The following is a 22,056-nucleotide window of genomic DNA, read 5'->3' as shown; positions in this document are numbered from 1 at the left end:
CCTCTCTTCACTCCCTTGGCCAATGCGGCTGTGTGTAGTGAATGAGGGGTTTAAATGGGGCCCCTTGTAGGCCAATCTGGAAAATATCAGAGTCTCGTTTAGTTACCGGGAGCAGCAGTTCAAAGCCTTTCTGGCTCACGGGCAGCCTGTGAGCCAAATATTCTGGGATGGAGCTTGGTTTGTGATGCATCCCAGGTGTCCTTCAATGGCTGTTGGAACAGGGGGGCTACAGATGGGAAACTTCTCCTAATCTTGCCCCTACTAGTTCTCCAAGAACTGTTCTCTCCCTACCAAATTTCTCTGCCATCCCCTCTTGACTCCATGTTCTTTCCCTCTGGACATCTCAGAGGTTCAAGTTGGCATAATTTTTTCTACTACTGGAAAGATGAAAATGGCTCAGGAAGGCCGTGCTTCAGTGCTCCAGCACAGGGCTTTGCTGAGGTCTGTAATAAAAATGCACCGTGGAACGTGGCCTCTGAAAACATTGTCATGCTTTGCCCTCTGTGTCACATGGCATTTTGGTATTGGTTTCACTTTGGTTTCCCCTAAACAGCATTCTTGTCTCCCCTTGGCTGATCTGGCATGAAGAATCATGGGGGAACAGGGCAGCCGTGAAGGAAGCAGAAATACTAAAGGGAGACTCCAGAAATCAAGAGCAATATGAGATTAAACTGGCTGCGTTGCGAACACCATCATCTGGGCTGGGTTGCAAGATCTCCCTGTGCAGCTGGAGCTCTTCAGGGCAGAGCAGCACCTCTTGCTCTCTGTCAGACAGCTGCTGTCTTGCTGAGGTGGTTTGGATGCTGTGGAAGCTCATGCCTGATGTGACGGAAGACTTTGTTGCTTATTTCCTCCAGTTTGGCCAATTCTGTTTGCTGCGCAAGTGGCCCTATCATCTCCCAGCATAGATGTGCTGTCTGTGACGTGTCTGTGCAGAATGGGACCATCTTGGACAGTTTGCGTATACCGAGCCAGATCTCAGCAGCTCATTGAGTGCCTTGCACGGAGCTTGCTGTGCTTTTCAGACAGGAGAGCAAATGAGCCACAGAGCCAACTCTGGTGTAGCTGCTGTGTGGACGGAGGGGGGAAAGGGTTACAGCAGAATGGGCTTTAGTCCTTTGGCAGTGATTAATGGGACATGTGGGACTACAAGGTTGAGGCTGTGGAAGATGGACAAGCTGCTTTAAGGCTTCCAGGCAGACCAAAGTTCAGCTTCACAGTGAAATCATGAAACCTTCATCCAGCATCTTTTCTGCTGTGAAACGAGGTTTTCAGTCTGATGGCAAGTTGTCCTAGCACGTCCAGAGCTGTCTGCCTGTTTCTCTGCGCTGAAATAGGCCCCCAGATTCCCTCCTCACAGGGGTCTCCACTCTCAAAAAAGGCAGGTCCCCAGAGACTTTAGCGGCAAGATAAAGCAAAGAGAGAAAGTGGTAAAGAAGCCTGTTAAAGTCGGGAATCGCACAGAAAGGAGTGAGAGGAAACCTCATTGTCAGACTTCCCCGTCCCCTCCACAGCACACCAAACACCCATCGCTTTGTGCTGACCTGCAGTGTTACCTGCAGCTATCGCTGTGTTTGGGACAGCCAACAACTGACCCAGATAGTCCTTGTCAGTAGGAGCAGCTGAGGTTTATTCCTTCTCATCTGAAGACTTAAAAGACTCTACTAAAACTTTACTCTCCCCAGCTTCTCTGGTGCAGGATCCCAAGCAAAGTCAGGGTACATGGAGGGCAAGATAGTGTGTTTTGCTGTGCTGTATGATTCTCACTGGGGAGATGAGACCAAAGTGCTCTGTGTTAGCTTTGCATTAAGCGTGGGTAGCCTTCAAGAATGCAGTTATCTTTGTGACAATTATATGTCTGTCCACAAGCGATTTGTAGTAACCTTTTGCAGTGTAATTTAGTTCTGCTCTGTAATTACTGTTCTTTGAAGTACCTGTGACAAATGCATGCTGCAGTGAGCTGATGATTTCTCCTTCCTAGGTGAGACCGGCATTGGGAAATCCACACTAATGAATACCCTCTTCAATACCACATTTGAGACGGAGGAAGCCAGTCACTATGAGAGCGCAGTTCGCTTGCGGCCACGGACCTACGACCTGCAGGAGAGCAACGTCCACCTGAAGCTAACGATTGTGGATGCGGTTGGATTTGGGGATCAGATAAATAAAGATGAAAGGCAGGTCTCGTGCCATCTGCTTGGTATTTCTGGGCTTGCCTCTGATGCTTAGACGTGAACTGCCTGCAGTCCTGCTTGCAGTGTTGCAGAGGAGGTGTCCGTGTTTCTGTTAACGGAGTAGCTCCCTGCAGTGGCTCTGGTTCTGGGGACTGAGTGTAGAGGGAGTTGGGCGAGGAGCCAAAAAGAGAGGTCGTAGGAGGTCTTTCCAGCAGAGAATGGTGTCCTCCACGAGCGTGAGCAGTTAACAAGCTGTCCTCAGTGCAGGGTTGGGAATTATCTGTTCTGGCAGTGATCGGTGTCTCTGGACCTGTCTCATTTAATTACACAGACATCTTGCTTAAGCCTCAGGTAAAGGCTTTCTGGGACTCCAAGGTCTCTCCTTGGTCATGTTGCATTGCTACAGCCAGATGGCTCAGCCCTGAGATCTGGGCAAAGTTTGATCTGTGGAAGTAGTCGTCTTTCCATGCTCCACTGTCCTTAGACTTTGCAGTGCAGCCTCAGGAGACTCCAGCAACCTTTGGATTCTAAGGTCTGTGTGTAAATGCCACGCTTTTCCTGTTGAAAGGCTAAATTGTTTGAGTCTTATAACTATTTTTTAAATGATACCATGGTATGTCTAGGAGAACTCCTTAAGCCTTCAGACTGTTTAATTTTGATCTCCAGTATCTGGGTTGCTAATGGTATGGTTTTAGTTACAGGCCGATAGTTGAGTACATTGATACGCAGTTTGAAAACTATTTGCAAGAAGAGCTGAAAATCCGCCGATCTCTCTTCAACTATCATGACACGAGGATTCACGTCTGCCTGTACTTCATCACCCCAACCGGGCACTCGCTCAAGTCCTTGGACCTGGTGACAATGAAGAAGCTGGATAGCAAGGTAAGGGGTTGGAGACCATGGTCCCTTGTTCTGGAAGTGGTGATGCTTCTGTTAATATTGATTGTCATGTGGAAGGCTCTGTTCCTTCCATGTAAGTGCTGGACTCCTTCCTGCATGTTAGCTGAGCTGTTTTTAGGACTCTAGTAAAATTTCTTCTGCCCTGGTGGGTTGCTGAAGTCCTGTGCTTTTTTTCTCACTGGCTTTCCTGAAAACTGTCAGGTGAAAAACCTTTTTTCCAGCTAGCTGTGTGAAGTCTAGAGTGTCCATCACTGTAAGAATCTTACCCAGATTAGTTCATGCTTATCAAAGCCATCAGCTGCATCTTTATTAGCTCTTCTTTGGAGGCCTGCAGGTAAGGATGTGTTCCAGGTCCTGCAGCTGAACTGTGGAAAGTGCAGAGCCATCTCTGATGTCCTGACATGTCAGCAGGGACAGAGAAGCTGAGAGCAACCAAAACTGTAGACGTCCTAAGGTGGTGGTCAGTACAGAGGAGACAAGGGCTGAAGAGAAGCGTTGGCTGTGCATGCTGGCGCACAGGGAGTGTGTGAACTGTCACTGCTGGTAGTGCCAGATGAGCTGGATAGGAGATCACAATATCTTCTGAAAATGTAAATATGGTGAGAAGTTCTCAAGGTCATAGGAATCCTAAAAGTGGGTCGTGAGAGGGTCTAGCTGGGGGTTGTTTCTTTGTGCATAAGCTATTCTGCCTTAGGGGGCAGTGGGTTACTTAACTGGCTACCGCTGATATTCCTGCAGCTCAGAGGTTTCTGACACACTTTTGGTTGTTCCAGCTGGCTACAAGGGAGCTGCAGGAGGCTTCAAAGGTCACTAGTGGCAGGAGCATCTCTTCTTTTCTTTGCAAGAATTTCCTGTCTTTCAGAGCAGTATTTTAGCAGCAAGGTGGTTCCTTTCAGATGGCAGATGCTGATCAGTCCCCAGAGAGGGCAGGCAAGGCAGCTGGGACCCTGCAGTAACTGGGGATCCCCTGGATTGCATTTAGTGAACGCTCTCTTCTCTGGCTGTTGTCCACGTGCAGCTCTATTGGACTTTCCTGGCGGGTAGAGTTCCCCCTCGTGGAGTCCCTGCTGTTTGCCCTCGCCACCCGGGGCTGTTGGCCTGCTTTTCCTTGGCCCCACTCCAGAGCAGGCGCTGGCTTCCCATTGCAGTGGGCTGTTTGTAACCGTGGTGGCTGTTACACTGACTTCATCAGGAATCTGAAAACTTTCCCTTAATAAACTCTTGTCTCTTGGCGCAGTGCCAGCATTACATGTTCCCAGAAATATGTTTGGAGGGAAGCTTTTGCACGATTCGCCTTGGTGCTGGTGGTCCCACAAAGCTTTTCTCTTCCTTTCCTTCTGCATTCCCTACTTTTCACATCTCCCCGTGGCTGCCTTTAATGTGGTCCTTAGGTAGTACCAAAATAAATCCTTTGTACTTGTGCAGAGACGGGAACTTTGTGTGCACGCAAGCTTTTTATGTTTCTAAACTTCCACTTAAATAGTCCTCTCTGAAGTCATTTTATCCCTTTGCTCTCATCTCCTTTCTTACCACAGTGTGAGAACATCTTGGATTTCATGGTGTGGTGGCCTCGCACAAGTACGCACATGGAAATGAATAAGCAAGTAGAGACCGTTGATCTTTTCTGGGTCTTGGGGGTTTATGTTGCATTTCTGCATCGTTGTCATCCCAGGACTTCAAGGTGCTTTCCAGGCACTCCTTAAATATTTGTGCGTTACAGTGCTGTGTCCCTTTCCCAGTCCACGTGAACCATTTGTGCCTGGGGGCCAGCGTGTGTGCAGAGTGAAGTGGGGTGTCGGCAAACCCCTGCAGCTTTCTAGCTGCTCCAGACTGGCGACAGCGAGTGGTTACCGTGGCTGAGCAGAGAGGTGACGTGCACTGACTCACGTCTGCAGCCGTGTGAGCACACCTGAACCTGGCTTTCCTCTTGGGAAGCTTTACGTGGCTGGTGGCCACTGTTTTACGGTTGAAGAGTGGAGCCCGTGGAGGCAAAAGGTGTATCAGAGGCAATGCTTTGCTGCGTGCTCTGCTGGCTCAGCCTCTGAGACTAGTTTAACGAGGGTTTTGTAAGAACCTGGCCCAGTTACGCCTTTGCTTTAGCACACCAGTGGCATGGCGTCAGGTGTTGCACAGGCTTTTGAATCTGTGTGACGATTTCAATAATGAATCTTGCTTTTAGTGTAAAATTTACAAAATCCCTTCTGGGTAAAGCTGTTTTGGAAACAAAATCTTCCATTGTACTGTAGTACAGTATTTGTTTGGCTGAGCTCATGGCCAGCTGTTGTCCGGGGTATTTAATTACAGCCAGAGAGCTAGAAGCATCTTCAGAACCGGTTCTAGATTCTAGATGAAATGTGGCTGCCTGGTTGGTAGGTGGGAAGCGCGTATGACCTGGCAGGGGTTGACTTTCCGTTGGGTTTAACCTGGGAGAAGGAGGAGATAAGTCAATAACATAACTAAGATAAATAAAATTGCATCTGTATCAGATGAGAAGGTGACTTATTGATTTAAAATACAGCCCTACCCTGGAAAGTGACGGCACAGCTGTGTGCTGCCATGGGCATCCTGGGGCTCCCTGGTTGCTGTCCCTGGATGGCTTCCAGCCAGCGTGTGCTGTTTACGAGCTGTGGCTAATTGCTTGCCCTTCGTGAGCAGACACATCCTAGGCGGGTCACTGGCCGGTGGGGATGCTGCAGGCTGGTTTGTGCCTCCGCTGCTTGGTTTCCAAGGTAGGGTTTGCCTGTTGGCTTCACTGGGACTTGCATTCAGGAACATTTTGGAGATGGGGAAGAGTCCAGCTGTATTTCACAGGGTGAAAATGCACGTAGCCGCCTTATGTTAGAAAAATTATTTTCTACCAACTGACTTATTTCAGCACATTCTTGTTAAGTTTTATTTTTGGAGATGAGAAATAACTCTGTGGTCAGGATGACTTGAGAAGGAGGTGCGTTTTATGTGTCTGTGTGAGTTCACTGTCTTGTCTGAAGGACAGAATTCCTCTGGCTGTAATTCCAGCTCCAGCAAAGACTTCCAGCATGTGGACTGGCAGTCAAGGGGACGCTGCACGCCTGTCACATTCAGCGGGATGACACTCCAGTAGTTAACCTCTTTAAATGGAGGATAATGCTCTTCCACCGTGAGATATAAGAATGTTGCTCTGGGATTTTGCCTGCAACCCATCATAAACATTATTTGTGTAAAAGTCTTGCACAGTTCTGATCTAGTTGAAGATGTCCCTGCTCATTGCAGGGGGGGTTGGACTAGATGACCTTTAAAGGTCCCTCCCAATCCAAACTATTCTATGATTACTCCCTTTTACTGGGTGAGTAGAGGAGAGGAGAGGTGACTTTTATTCTCTAGCTAGTTGTACATCATTTTATTTGGCACTAATGCGGTGTGCCACAGGCTGTGGCCTTTGCATAGAAGTGGATGTGTGGAAGGTGCTGTAGGAGGGCAGGATTAGACATACAGTTCAGTAGCATTTCATATTTTGTTTGTTTCTTTTTTCCGAACTTTTCCGTCCTTTCTCTGTATTGTAAAGGGAAGAGCTCATTCTAGACTTAGATAGCTTTTGGGTGCCAATGCTCAAAATCAGAGAAAGGAAACCAGCAAGATAATTGTATGGTGCCCTGGGTATCACTCGTTAATGGTGGGATTCCAGTTTGTGGGCTTCCAAGGCATGCATGAAATCAAAATAAAAACAGTAATAATTTAAAAGATTAAGGAACTCACAAGGGAAGAAGAGAGAAGGAGGGAGATACACCCGAACGCCATTTCCAGGACTCCACAGTATTGGTGTTGGCTATTGATTACTGGAAATAGGACGACTTGTAAAACTCTTTTGGGTTTTGAACTCTGTGCCAGCAGGTGCTGCCTGAGTTGCCTTTTCAAAGCACAAGGAACCTGGCTGGAGGGGACTTGAACCAACCTCGGCTTCCACCTTGTTTGAGCACTGCTGGGGCAGCAGCTCTGACCACAGAGCCTGCCTTCTCCTGCTGCAGGGAAAGCCATGCCAAGCTCCAGGCTCGGCCGCTCCTGCCTCGCTGTAAGCAGGGCTGAGCTGGTACCGTTTGGAAGAAGAGGAGGGAGTTGCTTAGGCCAACTGAAAATGGACTAAAATCACCTCTTGTGCTGGTCTGTCCGTGTGCCTGGCTGGCTGGAGGGCATGAAGCCCTGCACACAGCAGCTCCCTGGCAGTGCCTTTCCCCTTGCAGATACTGCTCTTCAGCGGGTGGCACGTGAGCCCTGAGCTGACCTTTCTTCTGTGCGAGATGGTGGATCCAAGCCTCCTTGGCTCTTAGCAGGTCAGCGAGGCACCCAGCTGCGGTCGTGGCCCTTTTTACCTTTGTAATGAGGACATCGACCCGCTGAGGAGCGGAGTGAGCAGCAGACCTTGTTCTGTGTGGGTTTGTGGTCCTTGGTAAAGGAGGCCAGATCAGTGGCTGAGAAAAATAAGGGATTTATCCTCTCAGATACATTTGCAATGAGCAAATTAAGACGATTTTCTTTTGGAGTGAGTAAATGCTCTTGTATTTAGTGAGTGCTAAACCTGAGGGGGGAGAAAAAACAAGAAGTATGGAAAAAACACTGAGCTACAAAGAGAACTTGAGCTGGGAAAGCAAGGTCATTTATTTTAATGAGCACCCATTGGAGACCAAATGGCTGTTACGAATTTCTGCTCTGTAGGACAAAAAGCGTTGGCTGTTGGGAAATGTTAGATGGCAAATCAGACTTTCCCCTCATTTGTCTGAATTCTTGTGTTTTACTGCTGTGAATTTGGCTGCTGTTCAGACAGACGAGTTTTGTTGTTGTTTTGTTTAAGCAGCGGTTTGCAGTATCGCACTTGGCTTTTCTGGGCATAGCAGCATTATCTAATAGAGGTTCCTGTGGCAGATCCTGCCCCGCTGTAGCTCTCCCAAGCACGAGGCCGTAGCGAGCCACATCCCTCCTGAAGGATGTGGGATGTGGCTGTCGTTTGCTCTCGGTCTTGGTCGGTTCTGGGCACGGGGGGACCTCCCCACCCTGCAGCTTGTGAGTGGCTTTGAAACCTGGGTTGATGAAGCTGCGCGAGGTATTGTGCTTGGTGACTGCTGATGCGAAACCAAAACTGAGCGACAACAGCATGAATACAGATCTCCTGTCTGCTGTGTGGCACCCTGCACCTTTCCCAGGTGGTCTGTGTAATCCGCACAGCATGCCTGAGTTGTGATCCTCACGGAGAGGCTCAGGGAATCCTCGGAAAGGATCCGCAGCCACTGTGAAAGCGTCTGAGGAGTCCCTGCTCTTTCTGCTTAAGCATGGGAAGGCTTCACATCAGCTTGTTGCAGCGTTTCATCGTTGTGCTTGTCTTCTAAAACGGCTTGTCAGCACAGCCAGAAGTGGATAGATGATAGCTCGAGATGTGACAGTTACGCTGTCTCTGCCTCCCTCTAAGTGTGTAACAAAATACATAGGCAAGAGCAGAGGCTTTGATCTGCTTGTGTATTTATTGCAGGGTGTTTGTCTCTGGTTTATCTGGAAGTCTTGTAGCCAAATTAGTCCTGGAAAACTCTTCCCTCTAGTGTTCAGCTGGGCTTGTGCTGCAGCTCGCATGCAAAACATAGCACCTTTGTGGTTTTATGAAATGTAAAGCAGCCCCCGGGGTAGGACCCGGGTCACCCCGCGGGCACCCACGCTCCCGACAGAGCTGCTTGCCCGACTGCTGCTCACCTGGTTATTTCTCCTTCTTTCCTTCTGCTGTAGGTGAACATCATCCCGATTATTGCCAAAGCAGACACCATCTCCAAAAGCGAGTTGCACAAGTTCAAGATAAAGATAATGAGCGAGCTGGTCAGCAATGGTGTGCAGATCTATCAGTTCCCCACAGACGACGAAGCAGTCGCTGAGATCAACTCTGTGATGAACGTGAGTAACGCTGCCAGTCGCGTTGACACCACAAGTTGTGACAAATTCAACTGCTGCACAGAAATGCATTTGAAGGGCAAGTTTCGTTGGGATTGTCTAGACACTAAATCTGTTTGAAAGTTGACCTGTGGATCTGACAGTCGCCTAAGGCTGTTGCATACAGATTTAATTAAAATGTGGCTCTTATTTAATCTGTGGGCTCTCTGGAGAAACTCAGCTCAGCTCTAAAATCTGTTTTATTGAGTTTTTTAAAAATACTTTCTTCAAAATTCATTCTGTCTGCTTTTAGGCTGCTTTTCATTTGAGGAGGGAGAAACTTTGAATAAAAATTTTACAGTTAAGATTTACATTAGCCTTCTGACTTAAGGAGGCTAAGCAGAGAAAACCCAATTTAAAATAAAGAAGAAAACTTCTTAGACTCTATTTTGTCTTTTTTTGAAGTTCAAAGATCAAATTCAGACCTGGCTGAAGCATGTGCAAAACACCTTCAAATTTCCTGTCTCCCAAATCAGAGTGTAGCTATTGCAGTAGAAACAGCTAAAATGTTTCCATGTTAATTTTTTAAATAAAAAGTAGCTTTTTCATCAAAACGAACATTTCCCTGTGTAGTTGTTTTGGATTAAATGCTTTGTCTTTTTTCACCCCCCTCCTTTTTTTTTTAAATCTTTTTTATTTTAATAGCCAATTGATTTCTGGGTCAACTAGATATGTGTTTTCACTATAATAGTTCTTTTTTTCTGAATTCATGAAAAATTTGGAGGATTTTTAAAGTAATTGCAAGCTGTGTGCATTGGGGAGAAAACCGGGAGTCATGCTTGCTTGGTTGTTTCCCCCCCCACCCCACAAATACTTTTGGCCACTCTCTACCAGCTCCACACTTCTGGATCCATTTCTCCTTAAATGTGAAGGATTTTTGCCAACCTCATCCTAGTGAAGCGCCCGCTCCGTGGCTCCTTTCCTGCAATGCTTGAGGACGGTGCCCTGTTTCCTTACTGCGCTTGATGCTTTGCAGGCTTGGAGAGCAATGAGCACATGTTGTATCCTGCACATGTCCCTTCCAGTGCCCACACACAAACTGCTGTGCCAAGGCCTGTTTACGGATGTCTTTGCTTGTGCTTTCTGCAAGGCAGGGAGCGCCCCGCTCTTGGCGTGTGGAAAGACTACAGAGAACAACCTGACAAATGGATAGAGGGAGACCAGTAATCATCATGGCGTTCCTACAATATTTCCCCATCTCGCTCAGTCCAGCCAGCATTGCTAGTAAGCTGTGCTATAGCCCTACGCTGCTCTCTTGTCGTAATATCCCAGTTCCTCGTAGAGACTGCTCTGAGTATTGGAGATTGATAGCTTCAGAGGAAGGACTTTTTGAAGTAAACCCTGTGCCTGGGTGAGGGGGATCTAATGGTCAGGCGGATCTCTGAGGGGTTAGCCCACGCGCTGAGTCCCTGACCTTGCCTCTGTTTCAGGCTCATCTGCCCTTCGCTGTGGTCGGCAGCACGGAGGAGGTGAAGGTTGGGAACAAGCTGGTGAGAGCTCGGCAGTACCCGTGGGGAGTGGTGCAAGGTAAGGTGCTGCGAGCCGGGCACCCGCTGCAAACCTCCCTTGCCCGTGCACGTGCTGGCACCCTCTCCAGCTCTGCCCTCCCGCCAGCATGTGTGCGTGAAGGTGCCCTGTGCTAAACGGTGCAGAAATGTCCTGCGCAGCCTGTTGTGGGTTGGCCAGTCTTTCCTTTGAATTCCCATTCCTACCAGCAGGTGGTAATGGTCAACGGGAATCCCTGCATCGAAGGGGCTGTGTTGTGCCCTGTGGGGGACAACAGGTAGAGGTCCTTGGGAGGGGAGTCTCTGGAGTTAATCTGTATGTGCATTTGTGCTCCCCTCACCATGTGTGCGGTTTGCTGACTTTGCTTCCATCAGTGGAGAATGAAAGTCACTGTGACTTTGTGAAACTGCGGGAAATGCTGATTCGAGTCAACATGGAGGATCTTCGGGAGCAGACTCACACCCGCCACTATGAGCTGTACCGGAGGTGCAAACTGGAAGAGATGGGCTTCAAGGACACGGATCCAGACAGCCAGCCCTTCAGGTGAGCGGCCTTCAGGTCTAGCATCAATTTAGAGCAATAGTTTGGTACTGACACTCCAAAAAAATGGGAGGTTTGTAGGTGGTATCCACAATGCTGGGCTGGAAAATAGTAGCACTGGGTTTGAACTTTGCAGCTGACTTTGGTGGCATTCCCTTCCCTGCCTGTCTGTCTTTAAGCAACGCAGACAGGCGTGTATTTCCCCATCCCTAACTCATTGGTGTCCAAAGAGTCTGGATTTCGTTTGCTTTCTTCCCCAGCCTCCAAGAAACATATGAGACCAAAAGGAAAGAGTTCTTGGGCGAGCTCCAGAAGAAAGAGGAAGAAATGAGACAAATGTTTGTTAACAAAGTCAAGGAGACGGAGGCAGAGCTGAAAGAGAAGGAGAGAGAGGTGAGTGTGCCAAAAAACCTGTGAGAGGAGCCCAAAATACAGCCAGCATAGGATCTGGGTCTGGGCAACATATGAATCCTGGAAAGCACATGCAGCTCTTGAGCAGACCTCACCAGGCAAAGCACAAACAGACACACACACCGCTTCCCCCACTCAAAGGGGTAATGATTTCAAAACAGCATCACTGGTTTAGGTGCCTCAGAAACAACAGTCTTCCCCGTCCTGTGCAGTGTGTAGGAGACTTGGCTGCTGCTTGGTGAGTGAAGGGCAACGCAGGACGTTTTGGTGAGCATCTGCGTCAGGTAGACTTCACCCCTGGACAGCAGAGTAAAGGGGGCAGCTGGGCTGGAGTCCCCTGGGTCAGTGGTGTGAGGCTACGGGCAGCTGCCGTGACTGGGGAGGAAACAGACGGACCATCTGCGAAACTCGTGAGGAACAGAAGAGCTCACAATGTCCGCAGCCCCCTCGGAGGGCTGCAGGCTGAGCTGAGGTCCTCGGTGCGCTTACCCAGGGCTCGCGCTTTCTCCTGGTTTGATACGTGGTGTCAGGCAGAGCTGAATTTATTGTGTCCTCACTGCTTTTGGTGAAGAGGCTGTGATTGCCCCGAGGTCAGCTCTGCCGAGGGGCTCGCACGGTGCAGGGGCAGCGGGTGGTGGGGATTCGTGCGGGGAGGTGTGACTGCGGCTCCCAGGGGAGCGGGGCAGGGGGAGCGCAGCCTGACGGTCGTGCTGGCTGCGATGCTCAGAGGGTCTGTCTCCTACCAGCTGCACGAGAAATTTGAGCACTTAAAAAGGATACACCAGGAAGAGAAAAGGAAGGTGGAGGAGAAGAGGAGGGAGCTGGAGGACGAGATGAATGCCTTCAACAGGCGGAAAGTAGCGGTGGAAACCTTGCAGTCCCAATCCTTGCAGGCTACCTCACAGCAGCCGCTGAAGAAGGACAAAGACAAGAAAAAGTAAGTGACTGAACTTGAGTCTTTCTCCCCTGCCGCTGGGAAGCTGGGTGTCTGCTCAGATGCTTTAATGTTTGGTCAATTGCTTAGACAGCAAATGGAAAAGGGGATTTTGGAATCCTAATTCCTACCCTTCTGACTCTTTGCTTAAAGTGGAGGAGAGACGGGGTCCTGCTGTGCCCGGGCACTGCCCTGGGGAAGCCCTGGTGACTGCAGGTGGGAGGGATTTGCAATTTGGGGCCATTCTCTAAAGGCTGAGTGTCCCGCGGGATTTGCCCTGGCCTCTGTGGCAGCCAGCTCCAGCGATCCTGCCAGCCGTCTGCTCCTGGAGACAGCCAGGAAGGTGACTAGAAATAAACTGCATCTTCGCCCCAGCAGAGGGGAGTGGGGACAAGCTTGACACAGTTGTAATGTCTTACAGATGAGGTCCCCCCTCATGCGCTACCTCACTCTGATCTGTAGGCTTGGGGCCCTCTTTGCAGAGTGCTCTTTATTTTTAGAGGCAGAGCTGTAAAGAAGGAAACAGCAGCTTAGAGTGAAGATGCATTGGAAATTCATTAGGGCTCCATGTGAAATAGGGCTCCAAGACACAGTTCTGCTTACGAGAAAGCTTTTTTCCCCTAAAGGCAGAATTCTTAGCTTGCTGCAAGTTAATTGACATTGCTGAAGCCAGCAAGAGTGTGGAGCGAGGGCATGTAAATAATGCTCTTTCAGCTGCCTGTTTGTGTAACGATAGAGCAGGAATGGGGCAAACAGGTTTAAAAAGAAAAGGGGGTGGGGGTGGAATCCTGCTTCCATTTAAGCTAGTCTTCAAGGAATACTGGCTAGGGAGCAAAATGAGAAGCGTCATCATGCAAGCCGGTAATTCTGTTATTCCAGCGTTTTTTGTTACTTCCCCTTGTGTGAAGGAGCTTAAGAGTCTGAACTGCATTCTGTCAGATCCAGAACAGGCTGGTGGCAATGCTTTCTCAGCCTTTTAATGATGAAAAGAAAAAAAAGACCATCAAGCGTAGCAACAACCGAGTTTGTTCTTGACAGCACAATGTTCGGCTTCATGTTGCTGATGAGATCTTGTGCTCTGTCATTTCTCTGCTGTGAACTGCAGGACTAGAGAAGCTCATTCTGCGTACTGACATGCTAGCAATTTGTTTCTTCCTATGGAAGATAACAGTGCATATTATTTAACGTATTTCCTTGGAATGTAAATGTGTTGGTGTTAAAACAAAACCAAAGCACTCTCTTGTGCAGACCTCTCAGCATGCTCTGGGCATGTCCCACCTCACACACAGAGTCCAAAACACTTTGTAAAATATTTTGCTGAAAATAGGGTTTAACCCAGCTAAACTCACACATGAATTAGGGGCTGAATACCGGGGCAGCCTGAGGCCCAGGTCTGCTTTGAAGAAGGTGAGCATGCCGAGCCGCACGCTGTTAACTTGTGTGAGCGATGCCGGTCGCTGGGATGCTCCGGCGGTGATGTGCTGTGTGCGCTGGCCAGGTGGAAATGCTGCAGCTTCCCCTCTGCTCCGTCTGTCTGCGATAGAAACTGGTTTCCTGCGTTTTACTGGTTTTAGCCCACCTGCAGACGTGAGTCCGGATGCCATTCCTCTTCTGGGTGGCGATTAGAAACCGGCCGCGGTCAGAAGCGGGGCCAGGAGAAGGCAGCTCGGGAGGCGTACGAAGGACTAAGGGGCACCCACAGCGTGTGCTCTGTGCGGTGGGGATCCCTGCGTGGTGCTGGGGCAGGGGGGCTCTCTTCAGCTCTGGAGCACGGCTAGACTTATTTTATTTTTATTTTCTTTCACCAGGAATAAAATTAATAAATTAGGGAGAGGAAGTGGTTTTGGATTGGGTTTTGGGGTTTGGGATTTCTGCCCCCCCCCCAAAACCTGTGAGCTAGTTCAAAATGTGGTATTTGGGGGCTTCTACTCAAGCAGGATAACGAAATTTGTAATAAACATTTCCAAGGAAGGTGCCTCCCCTTGGCCTTGCCAGTGACCTGTCTTCCCAGACCCCCTCTTCATCTGGGAGGCATCAAAAGGAGACGAGGGGCTTGTGAACCCTGTGTGTCAGAGAGCACAGCCCTAACCCATCCCACTGCCGCATCCCGGGCGGTCGGTTTGATGCTGACCCCACAGACCGCACGGGCATTAAGAGGATCTGTGTATTCCCTGGCGAGCAGCAGGAATGTCTTTGCCAGCTTTCTTACCGAGATCTTTCAACCGAACCGGACTGGAAAGCAGCTGGGATTTGGGGAGCTGGTGGTGGGCAGCGTCCTTCCCCGGGGACCGGCGGCAAAGCTTTCCCTCCGGCAGAGTGCACGGTTCAGGCTGTGCCCGGGGCTTTGGTCAGCGAGGAGCTGGCGCTGTACAGAGCTGCCTGTGATATTCGCTGGGGGTTTGCGCTCCGCTTGCGCGGGGGCGAGTGCTTACCTGGGGCGGCACGAAGGAACCGGGACCCAGAGGATGCCAGGGGAGCATCGCTGCTGGGAGAGCCCCAGGGGATGGGGATGCGAGTGGAGGAGTATCCTGGATTTACGAGCAAGATGTTGGGACCTTGCAGGAACCGGGAATATAGCGTGAGCTTGGGGAGGGGGTGTTTTTTCTTGTTTCAGTTTTTAGGAGAGCTAGTTGAACCTTTTATTGTCTCCTGTTTCAACACAGTGGTTTTAGTAGCTTTAATGAGTGAAAAATGGAGATGGAAATATTGCAGGTGTCGAGGGGAAATAAAAGTGTTTATGCCGAGGTTCGCTTTTGCGCTTGCAGCTGCCAAGCAGGTTGTGCTCTGGCGTGGGGCTCAGCGTGCCGGGGGGTTGCTCTCGTCTGCGAGTCTTCAGATGCCCGAGCGGTGTTTGCCCTTCTCTTCCTTTTTTGTTTTTAACATATTTCGCTACATTTTTGCTTTTGTTTAATTTTCATAACTTTAATTCATGCTTTTTTTTATGTTTTGTTTCTTTCAGTTAATCACACACAGACTTTCAGGCCAAGAGTGGACTTGGTGCTTTCATGTGTTAAGTTGCTTGAGTTTCCCACCCTGTGACCCTTCTCATAACATTGTGTGAGTGGACCAAAGTGAAAGAGAAAATGAGCATCTTCGGTGGTTGCAGTGTAACGACTCGCTGTTATCTGTACAGAATTTATCAGGAGGTTTTAAGGAAGTAACCTTACCATGTACATTTTGTTAAACAAAGTCAACTAATCCCTGAAGTAAGATGTTTTTGTTCTAAACCCAGTGATTGAGCAGCCGTGTATAAAGTGACCATAACTGTTTGTCTGAACTCATCTTACCCACCAGCTAAATAATTGCTTTCTAGATTTATTTTTTTTTTTAATTGGCTGAGGTGACTGCTTGAGGCTCATCTGCCTTCCCCTGTACATGCACAAATGTGAGGAGTGGTATGAAGAATGCTGAAAGGTTTATTTTTCTAACAAAATTCTCGATTTGAATAAGTTTTTAGCATGGGTAGAAGAACACAATGCTTAGGCTTTCTGCCCTGGGAATCTTAGTCAGAGTAACCCTCATTCCAGTAATTATATATTTTAATCCTGAATTACTCTAAACACTTTCTACATCATTTCTAATATATATATATAAAAAGAGAGAGAGAGTGCTTAATGAAATTCATGGGACAATGTTTTGAATTTTCTTTACTGCTAAAGTAGAACATTTATATAGAAAGATTTTTTCATAAGAGTCTGTTGTATAATGTGGAACTACAGGATTTGTGTAACTTCTCAGTTGTCATTTACCAGTGTGTTTTACTGTTGTGGAAAAACTATTTAAGTGGTCATCTTTACTTTTACTCTTTAACCTTAAACTTATTATGTGCCTAATAAGGAGAATCCCCTGATCTTGAGCTGTGTACCATATTTGTGCTGCTAGGCTCTATTCCTCTTAGAAGGTGCTTCCTTTAACACTCCTCATGCCTAGAAACCACAGCCTTGTCTTCCTGGGCAACTGAGCTTAGAGGAATAATTAGGATCAATATTATTTTTTTCCACTCAAACCATTTTGTGATAAGGCAGGACGATAACTGACTAGAGACTTACTAGCTATGTTGTCATGGAAAAATAGTTGGACGCAATTCCGTCTATCCATCAGATAACAGGATAAAAGAAAGCAAATATTTTATATTGACCCCCACGTAGTATCTTTAGAGTTTATAAAAACACTGGCTGGCTAAGTGTTAGTTGTGAGTGTGTGCATTGTTATTTAGTTATTAATGTTACAGGATTTTTCTGATATTTTTTTTTTTCTTAAAGACTTGTCTTTAAGCTGTCAGCAAATTCCTTATTTGACTTGCAGATGGAGATGCACGGCCTTGCATCTGTGCCGTTACAGGTCTGTTTGAGGGTAACATTCTGCTGGATTGTCAGATGAGGTTCTTCAACTTGCATATCCCATTAAAGCAGCTTTTGGGGTTTTTTTCCCCTTCTCTTTCTAAATACGTGCTCAGGTGTTAAACTGTTTTCATATGGACATTGGCCTTTTATATGGATATACTGAAAATCATGTCAGTGTTACTTGATCCGTGTAAGAAAGAACCTCACGAAGATCTCACAGGTACCTTTTAGAACAGGCCATTTTTCAAAGAGTAAAAATTACGCGCGCTTGTTAGGAGTCTGCTGAAAGCTGAACGTTTAATTTCTAAGGCTGTGCCTCCAGGTTAGATGTATTTTAAAGAGTAACTGTCAAATGTTAGGAGGGTTAACGTGTGTTTCTCAGAGAAACGTACAAGAAACCCAACCTATTGTTACATGCAAGATGACAATTCCAGCTCACCACCACCTACAGTCCAATCGTGTAACAAATAAGGGGCAGGATTTTGATTTTTGCTAATGAGAGAAACTCTGGTGCGCTAATTGCATGAGTCAGCAGCCCGATTTGGTTCATTGTTTTGCTTCTCGAGGCCAATGCTACGAAGGCTGGGATAAAACAGGAACTGATGATAGTGGGTATGCAAACTGCTGCCTCGCCATCGCTTTTCCAGTCGATAGTTTTCTCCCGATCTCATGCTGCAGCCAGCAAGATCTATGCAAGTGATTTCTACCTGCCCTGGCTCATCAGAGATCAATTCTTTTTCTCCTAGAATAACAGGTAGTTAAGAATAATGATGATAACAATGAAAGAGTAAAAACCTTCAAATCCATGGGCATTGTGGAGAAATTTCCAGCTTTTTCTGATGAAGACGTTCAGAATGTATGTAACAATATTTTAATGATGATGATTATTATATTACATTGACTTTATGTTGTGACAGACATACCTTTTCCTTGTAGTTACTTGTTCTTTAGAGCAGTCAACATCATAATCTCCCCAGTGGGACTCAGTCTTTTTTTTTCCTCCAGTACTTGATTTTTCCTTTTGGCTGAGACAAGATTTAAGTATGTGGTATATAGGGTAGTTCTGTATCTTATTTTTATTTAACAAGTTACAAATACGTGGTGATGCTAATCTCACTCCAGTCCGAAGATTTACATCTTGTAGGCTAGAAGAAGAGAAAGAAAAACCCTTCAGAAATGACTGAAACTATTCAGTTACACATCTTTCACCTGTTTTATACATTTATCTGTAAAAGGTTGGTATTAATGGGAAAAGCTATCCATTTTCTTTTTATCATTTAAACATTTACCATCATGTACGTTGTCTGCTTTCTAATTTAAAATGTATTTTGCGGGGCTCTAAGCTCTGTAGGCTTCCCGTCTGGCTGTGGTGGGTGCCCCAGGGGTGGAGATGGGGCGGTTGGCTCGGAGCACGTGGAGGTGCCTTGGGGACCTGCCCGGGGCGGGAGCAGCCTCTCGGACGGGCTGCATCCCTTCCCTTTGTCATTCCCGATGTGCTGGGGTGTGCTTTGTGTTGGTTTGGTTGGGGTTTTTTTGGTTTGGTGTTTTCTTTTTTTTGGACTTTCATTTCTTTCCACTCACTTTGTACTTTTTTTTCTTTTATTAAATCTCACATGTATTTTCAGTTTTTGTGGTGTCGTTTATTTAGCGGTGGATTTCCTGTGTTGTCTAGTGGATCTCTGTTGAAATAATAACGGGTAATGATTGAAAGCTTACCAGTCGCAGGATGTCTTATGACTACTGGGAACATTCAAAAATAAAATTAGCTAATTTCTACGTCATACGGTATGCCGGAAAGCACCTCATCTGTAATCTGGGGAGAAATTCTAAGATATTAATTCAAATGCCATCCCTATTTGGGTAAAAGTTGCCTTTAAGCTTGTTGGCACTTCTCCTTCATGGGATCTGGTGACTGAGCAGGTAGATTTACCAGCAGTTTTGCTGTTGTAATGATGCCCAAAGAGGTGATTTAAGGGTTAAGGATGAAAAGGGAGCAGAGATGGAGGGTTTCCTGATGGTACTTCCAAAGCTGTATGCTTTGTCTGGAGAAGCACATCATACACTTAGATCAAGGCCAAAAAAAAGAGCACAGCGTTAGTTTGGGGTTCTTTTTTCAGAGAGACCTGCTGCTGAAGCTTTGCCTGAAGGCCTGCTCTCGGTGTCTGTTCCGTGGGCCGTTGCTACGTATGAAGTTACATTCAGTTACGTTAGGGTTCTCTCTGCATTTTATTTGGTATTGGACCGAGGTCAATGCTGCACTTAAGACAAAACCAACAAGTGGAGTTTGGCTGGCGCACAGCGTTTGCTGAAGCGGTGCTTCTGATGGGAGCCTTCTCTGCAGCCCCGGTTTCAAGAACAAAACCAAGTCGGTGATCCTGGCTGCTTCTGAAATCTTTTTAGAAATGCGCAGATGGACTGTGCTATTGCTGCAGGAGTTGGCTTGCGTGCGAGACCTCTGCTTTTTGCATTTAATACGCAGCTTGCTTAAAAGGCAGAGGGCAGTTCTGGTCACCTTACGTGCTGCCTGTTTGCATCCCACCTTCTTACAAGGCCGGGATGGTTACCCCCGCTGCGGTACCGTGCTGTATGGAGACCGTACATCCACCCGCAGAGAGCTGACCAGAAGCGGTGGTTGGAGCTGGTGTGATGTTGCCTGTAGCGATCACCGACAAAGTGCAGGGGGAAGTCTGAGCCTGCCCTGGGTTAGAGTTGTCGCTTGAGCCTGTTAAATTTTTGAAGGATAAGCCTTAGCGGGGACTTAGCAGTTGATACCACGTCATTTGTATGAAACATTTTACAACCTTTTCCATCCCAATACTTTTTAAAGCCAAATCTTCTAGGAGGCCAGAGAAGAGAAAGTGCATTCAGGTACATAAGAATTACTTGGGAAACTAAGGTGGTAGAGTAGCTGGCCATTTTAAAGATGGGCCACCTGATGATTCAGGATGACGTGCATTGGCATGTATTTTTCCACAGGAGCAATGTTAAGATCATTCCCTAGTATTTGTGCAAAGCTCCTGGAGATGCTTGCCAAGAGAATGAGAAGTGCAAAGCGGTGTTACAAAAGCGGTTCAGCAGTGAGGTAGGTACTGTCCGTGGGTTGCAGTTCCAGAGCTGAAGCCCGCTGACCGAGGCCCTAGGACACGTTGATGCTTTCCGTTCAGCAGCCAACCCAAACCCGACCTTGTCTCCTCGTCCTGGGCTGCTCGGCAGGGAGAGCTGCGCAGCTGCGAGGGAGGTGACCTGCCAGGCAAGGAGAGGGCGAAGCCACCGGCTCTGCCGGCTGGGAGAGCCGGCTCGGGCTGTGTGCGCTGGTCGGTGGCGCCCGCGGTCCTGGCCGGGCTGGAGTCGGCTCCGCACCTCTCCCCATCCCGCGTCTCCGTAGCACGTGACTTCTCACATGTTCCCTGTCAGCAGTCTTTCCTCATTAAAATTTATAATCAGTCCTCTGATTACCAGTGCCAAACAAGATCTCGGCAGCCGTGAGAGCTTCTCCAAGTTGCGATGGTTTAAATTCAAATGTCTGTACCCAGCCCCACACGCTACCAGGCGGCCTACGTTAGATTTGTATTTTGACCTTTCGTGCTGTCTTTACTTAATGTAAATAACTGAAACTTAAATACTGATTCTCTTTTGTTCTTTCTGTAGCTTTTTTAGTCTTCCCAGTGCGTGCTCCATAACATCAGGAAGACATGTTAATTAGAAGATTTATTAAGGCCAAAACATCTCATGCAGAAGAAATTAATTGGTGCTTTCACCTTTAAGCTTGCAATATATTGCACAGAAGAGATTATATAGCAAGGACTAAGATGCACCGTATCTTTTGATTGGGAAAAGTTTGCTTGATCAGGTTTCTTGATAAAGTTGGAAATCTAAGATACTTGCCAAAAGATAAACTGCTAATTAAGGCTGCTGCATGGCTTGCACTAAAACCAAAACGCTAATCTCTGGGCGAGAGCCCGCACAAAGCAGCTAACACTGACCGAACTCCCAGAGAGACGAGGGGCAAAGCTGGGTTAGCGCGAGAGGAGCTTCCAGCTTGCTGCTTGAGCTGCCGCTGTGATGGGGTTTCCGCGCGTCCTCTCCTCTGTCTGGTTTTGGGCTGTAACTGGAGAACCTCCTAATGTCCCTAACCTTTCAGCTGGATTCTCACGTTTCTTAGCAATAACTCTTCCGTGGAGCTTTTTTTCTGTAGACTTGCAGGTTTTATAACCAAACTTCATTCGTTTAGTTTTCCTAGGGCTGCACACACGTGCCTCACAACTTAACCCCTTCCCCAGAGCTCCCTGCCCACCTCCCTGCTCGCTGCTTCGGGGACAGGTAACCCTGCCTGGCCAGTCCGGACTCCGGCACATCCTAGTAGGACGTGGTGGGTGAGAAGGGAACCATTTTAAAGGGCAACTAAATGTTGTATGTTAACGGAAGGGAAACAGTTTAGAAGCTGGAGACTCTGCGTTCCTGGTTGTGAGTTCTGTGTTTGTAACAGACTGACTTCCCCTTACACAAATAGTTGTTTTAAAAAAAAAAAAAAAAAAAAAAAGGGAAAAAAAGAAAAGTGTGATGTCTGTGCCCCGGTCTAACTTCACACAGGAACAGGGAGAGGCCCCAGTTTATCTTCGTTTTAAAACAACCTTGTAAATGAATCTCAGGAATGACCTGCTTGTACCAAAGTTGGGTTTAATAAAAACAAAACTGACTTGTTTAACAAACATCTGTTAAAAACATGTTTTGTACCCTAGTTATAGTCACTGGAACAACAAAGTGCTGGGTCCAAATTCACAACCCTCACTGTTATTCCAGTTTCCCTCTGTTAACCCCGTGACCCCGTATATCTGTGTTCAAAGTGTGCTGTCCCCTGCGCAGCCCCGTACGTCTGGGGCGGCTGCTGCCAGCAGCCTCCCTCCCCTTCTCCAAGCTGCTGCTTGCCCCAGTGCTGTGGGGCTGGGGCTGTAGGACCGGCAGAAAACCAGTCCTTGGTAGGAGGTTTGAAGGCAGCTCGCACCCCGTACCCCTGCCTCGTTGCTGGGCGGTGTGACCGGAGCGGGACCCGCTGTGGCTGCGCAGAGCAGGGTGTGTGAGAGGAGCCGGAGGAGGCTCCCGCTGAGCTGGTTGGGTCTCCATCACCACCCAAGAGTTTGTTGAGACGGAGAGGATGGTGTAGAGGCGCTGACTGCCGCAGGCCCTGAGCTCCTGTCCCCAGGCTGCGTTGTACGTGACAGTCACGGAAGCCTCTGGATGCCCTTGGCGTAAGTTAGAACTCGGAAATAAATCTCAGCGTGTAACAGGTACGTGGCCTGAAAATAACCAC

General features: G+C 47.8%; 1 protein-coding gene across 2 annotated transcripts in view; it reads left to right on the top strand.

The window, feature by feature from the left end:
• Positions 1-20,555, top strand: part of SEPTIN8 (septin 8) — a 39,940-nt gene extending 19,385 nt beyond the window's left edge. The window contains exons 3-10 of one of the 2 annotated variants that reach the window (XM_050905642.1): positions 1,982-2,177; positions 2,870-3,056; positions 8,817-8,978; positions 10,445-10,541; positions 10,895-11,063; positions 11,321-11,453; positions 12,218-12,408; positions 20,397-20,555. In XM_050905642.1, the coding sequence (XP_050761599.1) occupies positions 1,982-2,177; positions 2,870-3,056; positions 8,817-8,978; positions 10,445-10,541; positions 10,895-11,063; positions 11,321-11,453; positions 12,218-12,408; positions 20,397-20,451 (1,190 nt within the window). In that variant the 3' untranslated portion in view covers positions 20,452-20,555. Of the gene's footprint in view, positions 1-1,981; positions 2,178-2,869; positions 3,057-8,816; positions 8,979-10,444; positions 10,542-10,894; positions 11,064-11,320; positions 11,454-12,217; positions 12,409-15,364; positions 18,373-20,396 lie in introns of those variants that run through there. The other variant, XM_050905643.1, reaches the window with a different exon arrangement.
• Positions 20,556-22,056: the final 1,501 nt, after the last annotated feature.

The sequence above is a fragment of the Gymnogyps californianus genome, chromosome 14 (assembly GCF_018139145.2).
Source record: "Gymnogyps californianus isolate 813 chromosome 14, ASM1813914v2, whole genome shotgun sequence".
Classification (NCBI taxonomy): domain Eukaryota; kingdom Metazoa; phylum Chordata; class Aves; order Accipitriformes; family Cathartidae; genus Gymnogyps; species Gymnogyps californianus.
Note: the sequence above shows the minus strand (reverse complement) of the source record. Positions and strands in the feature narration are given on the sequence as shown.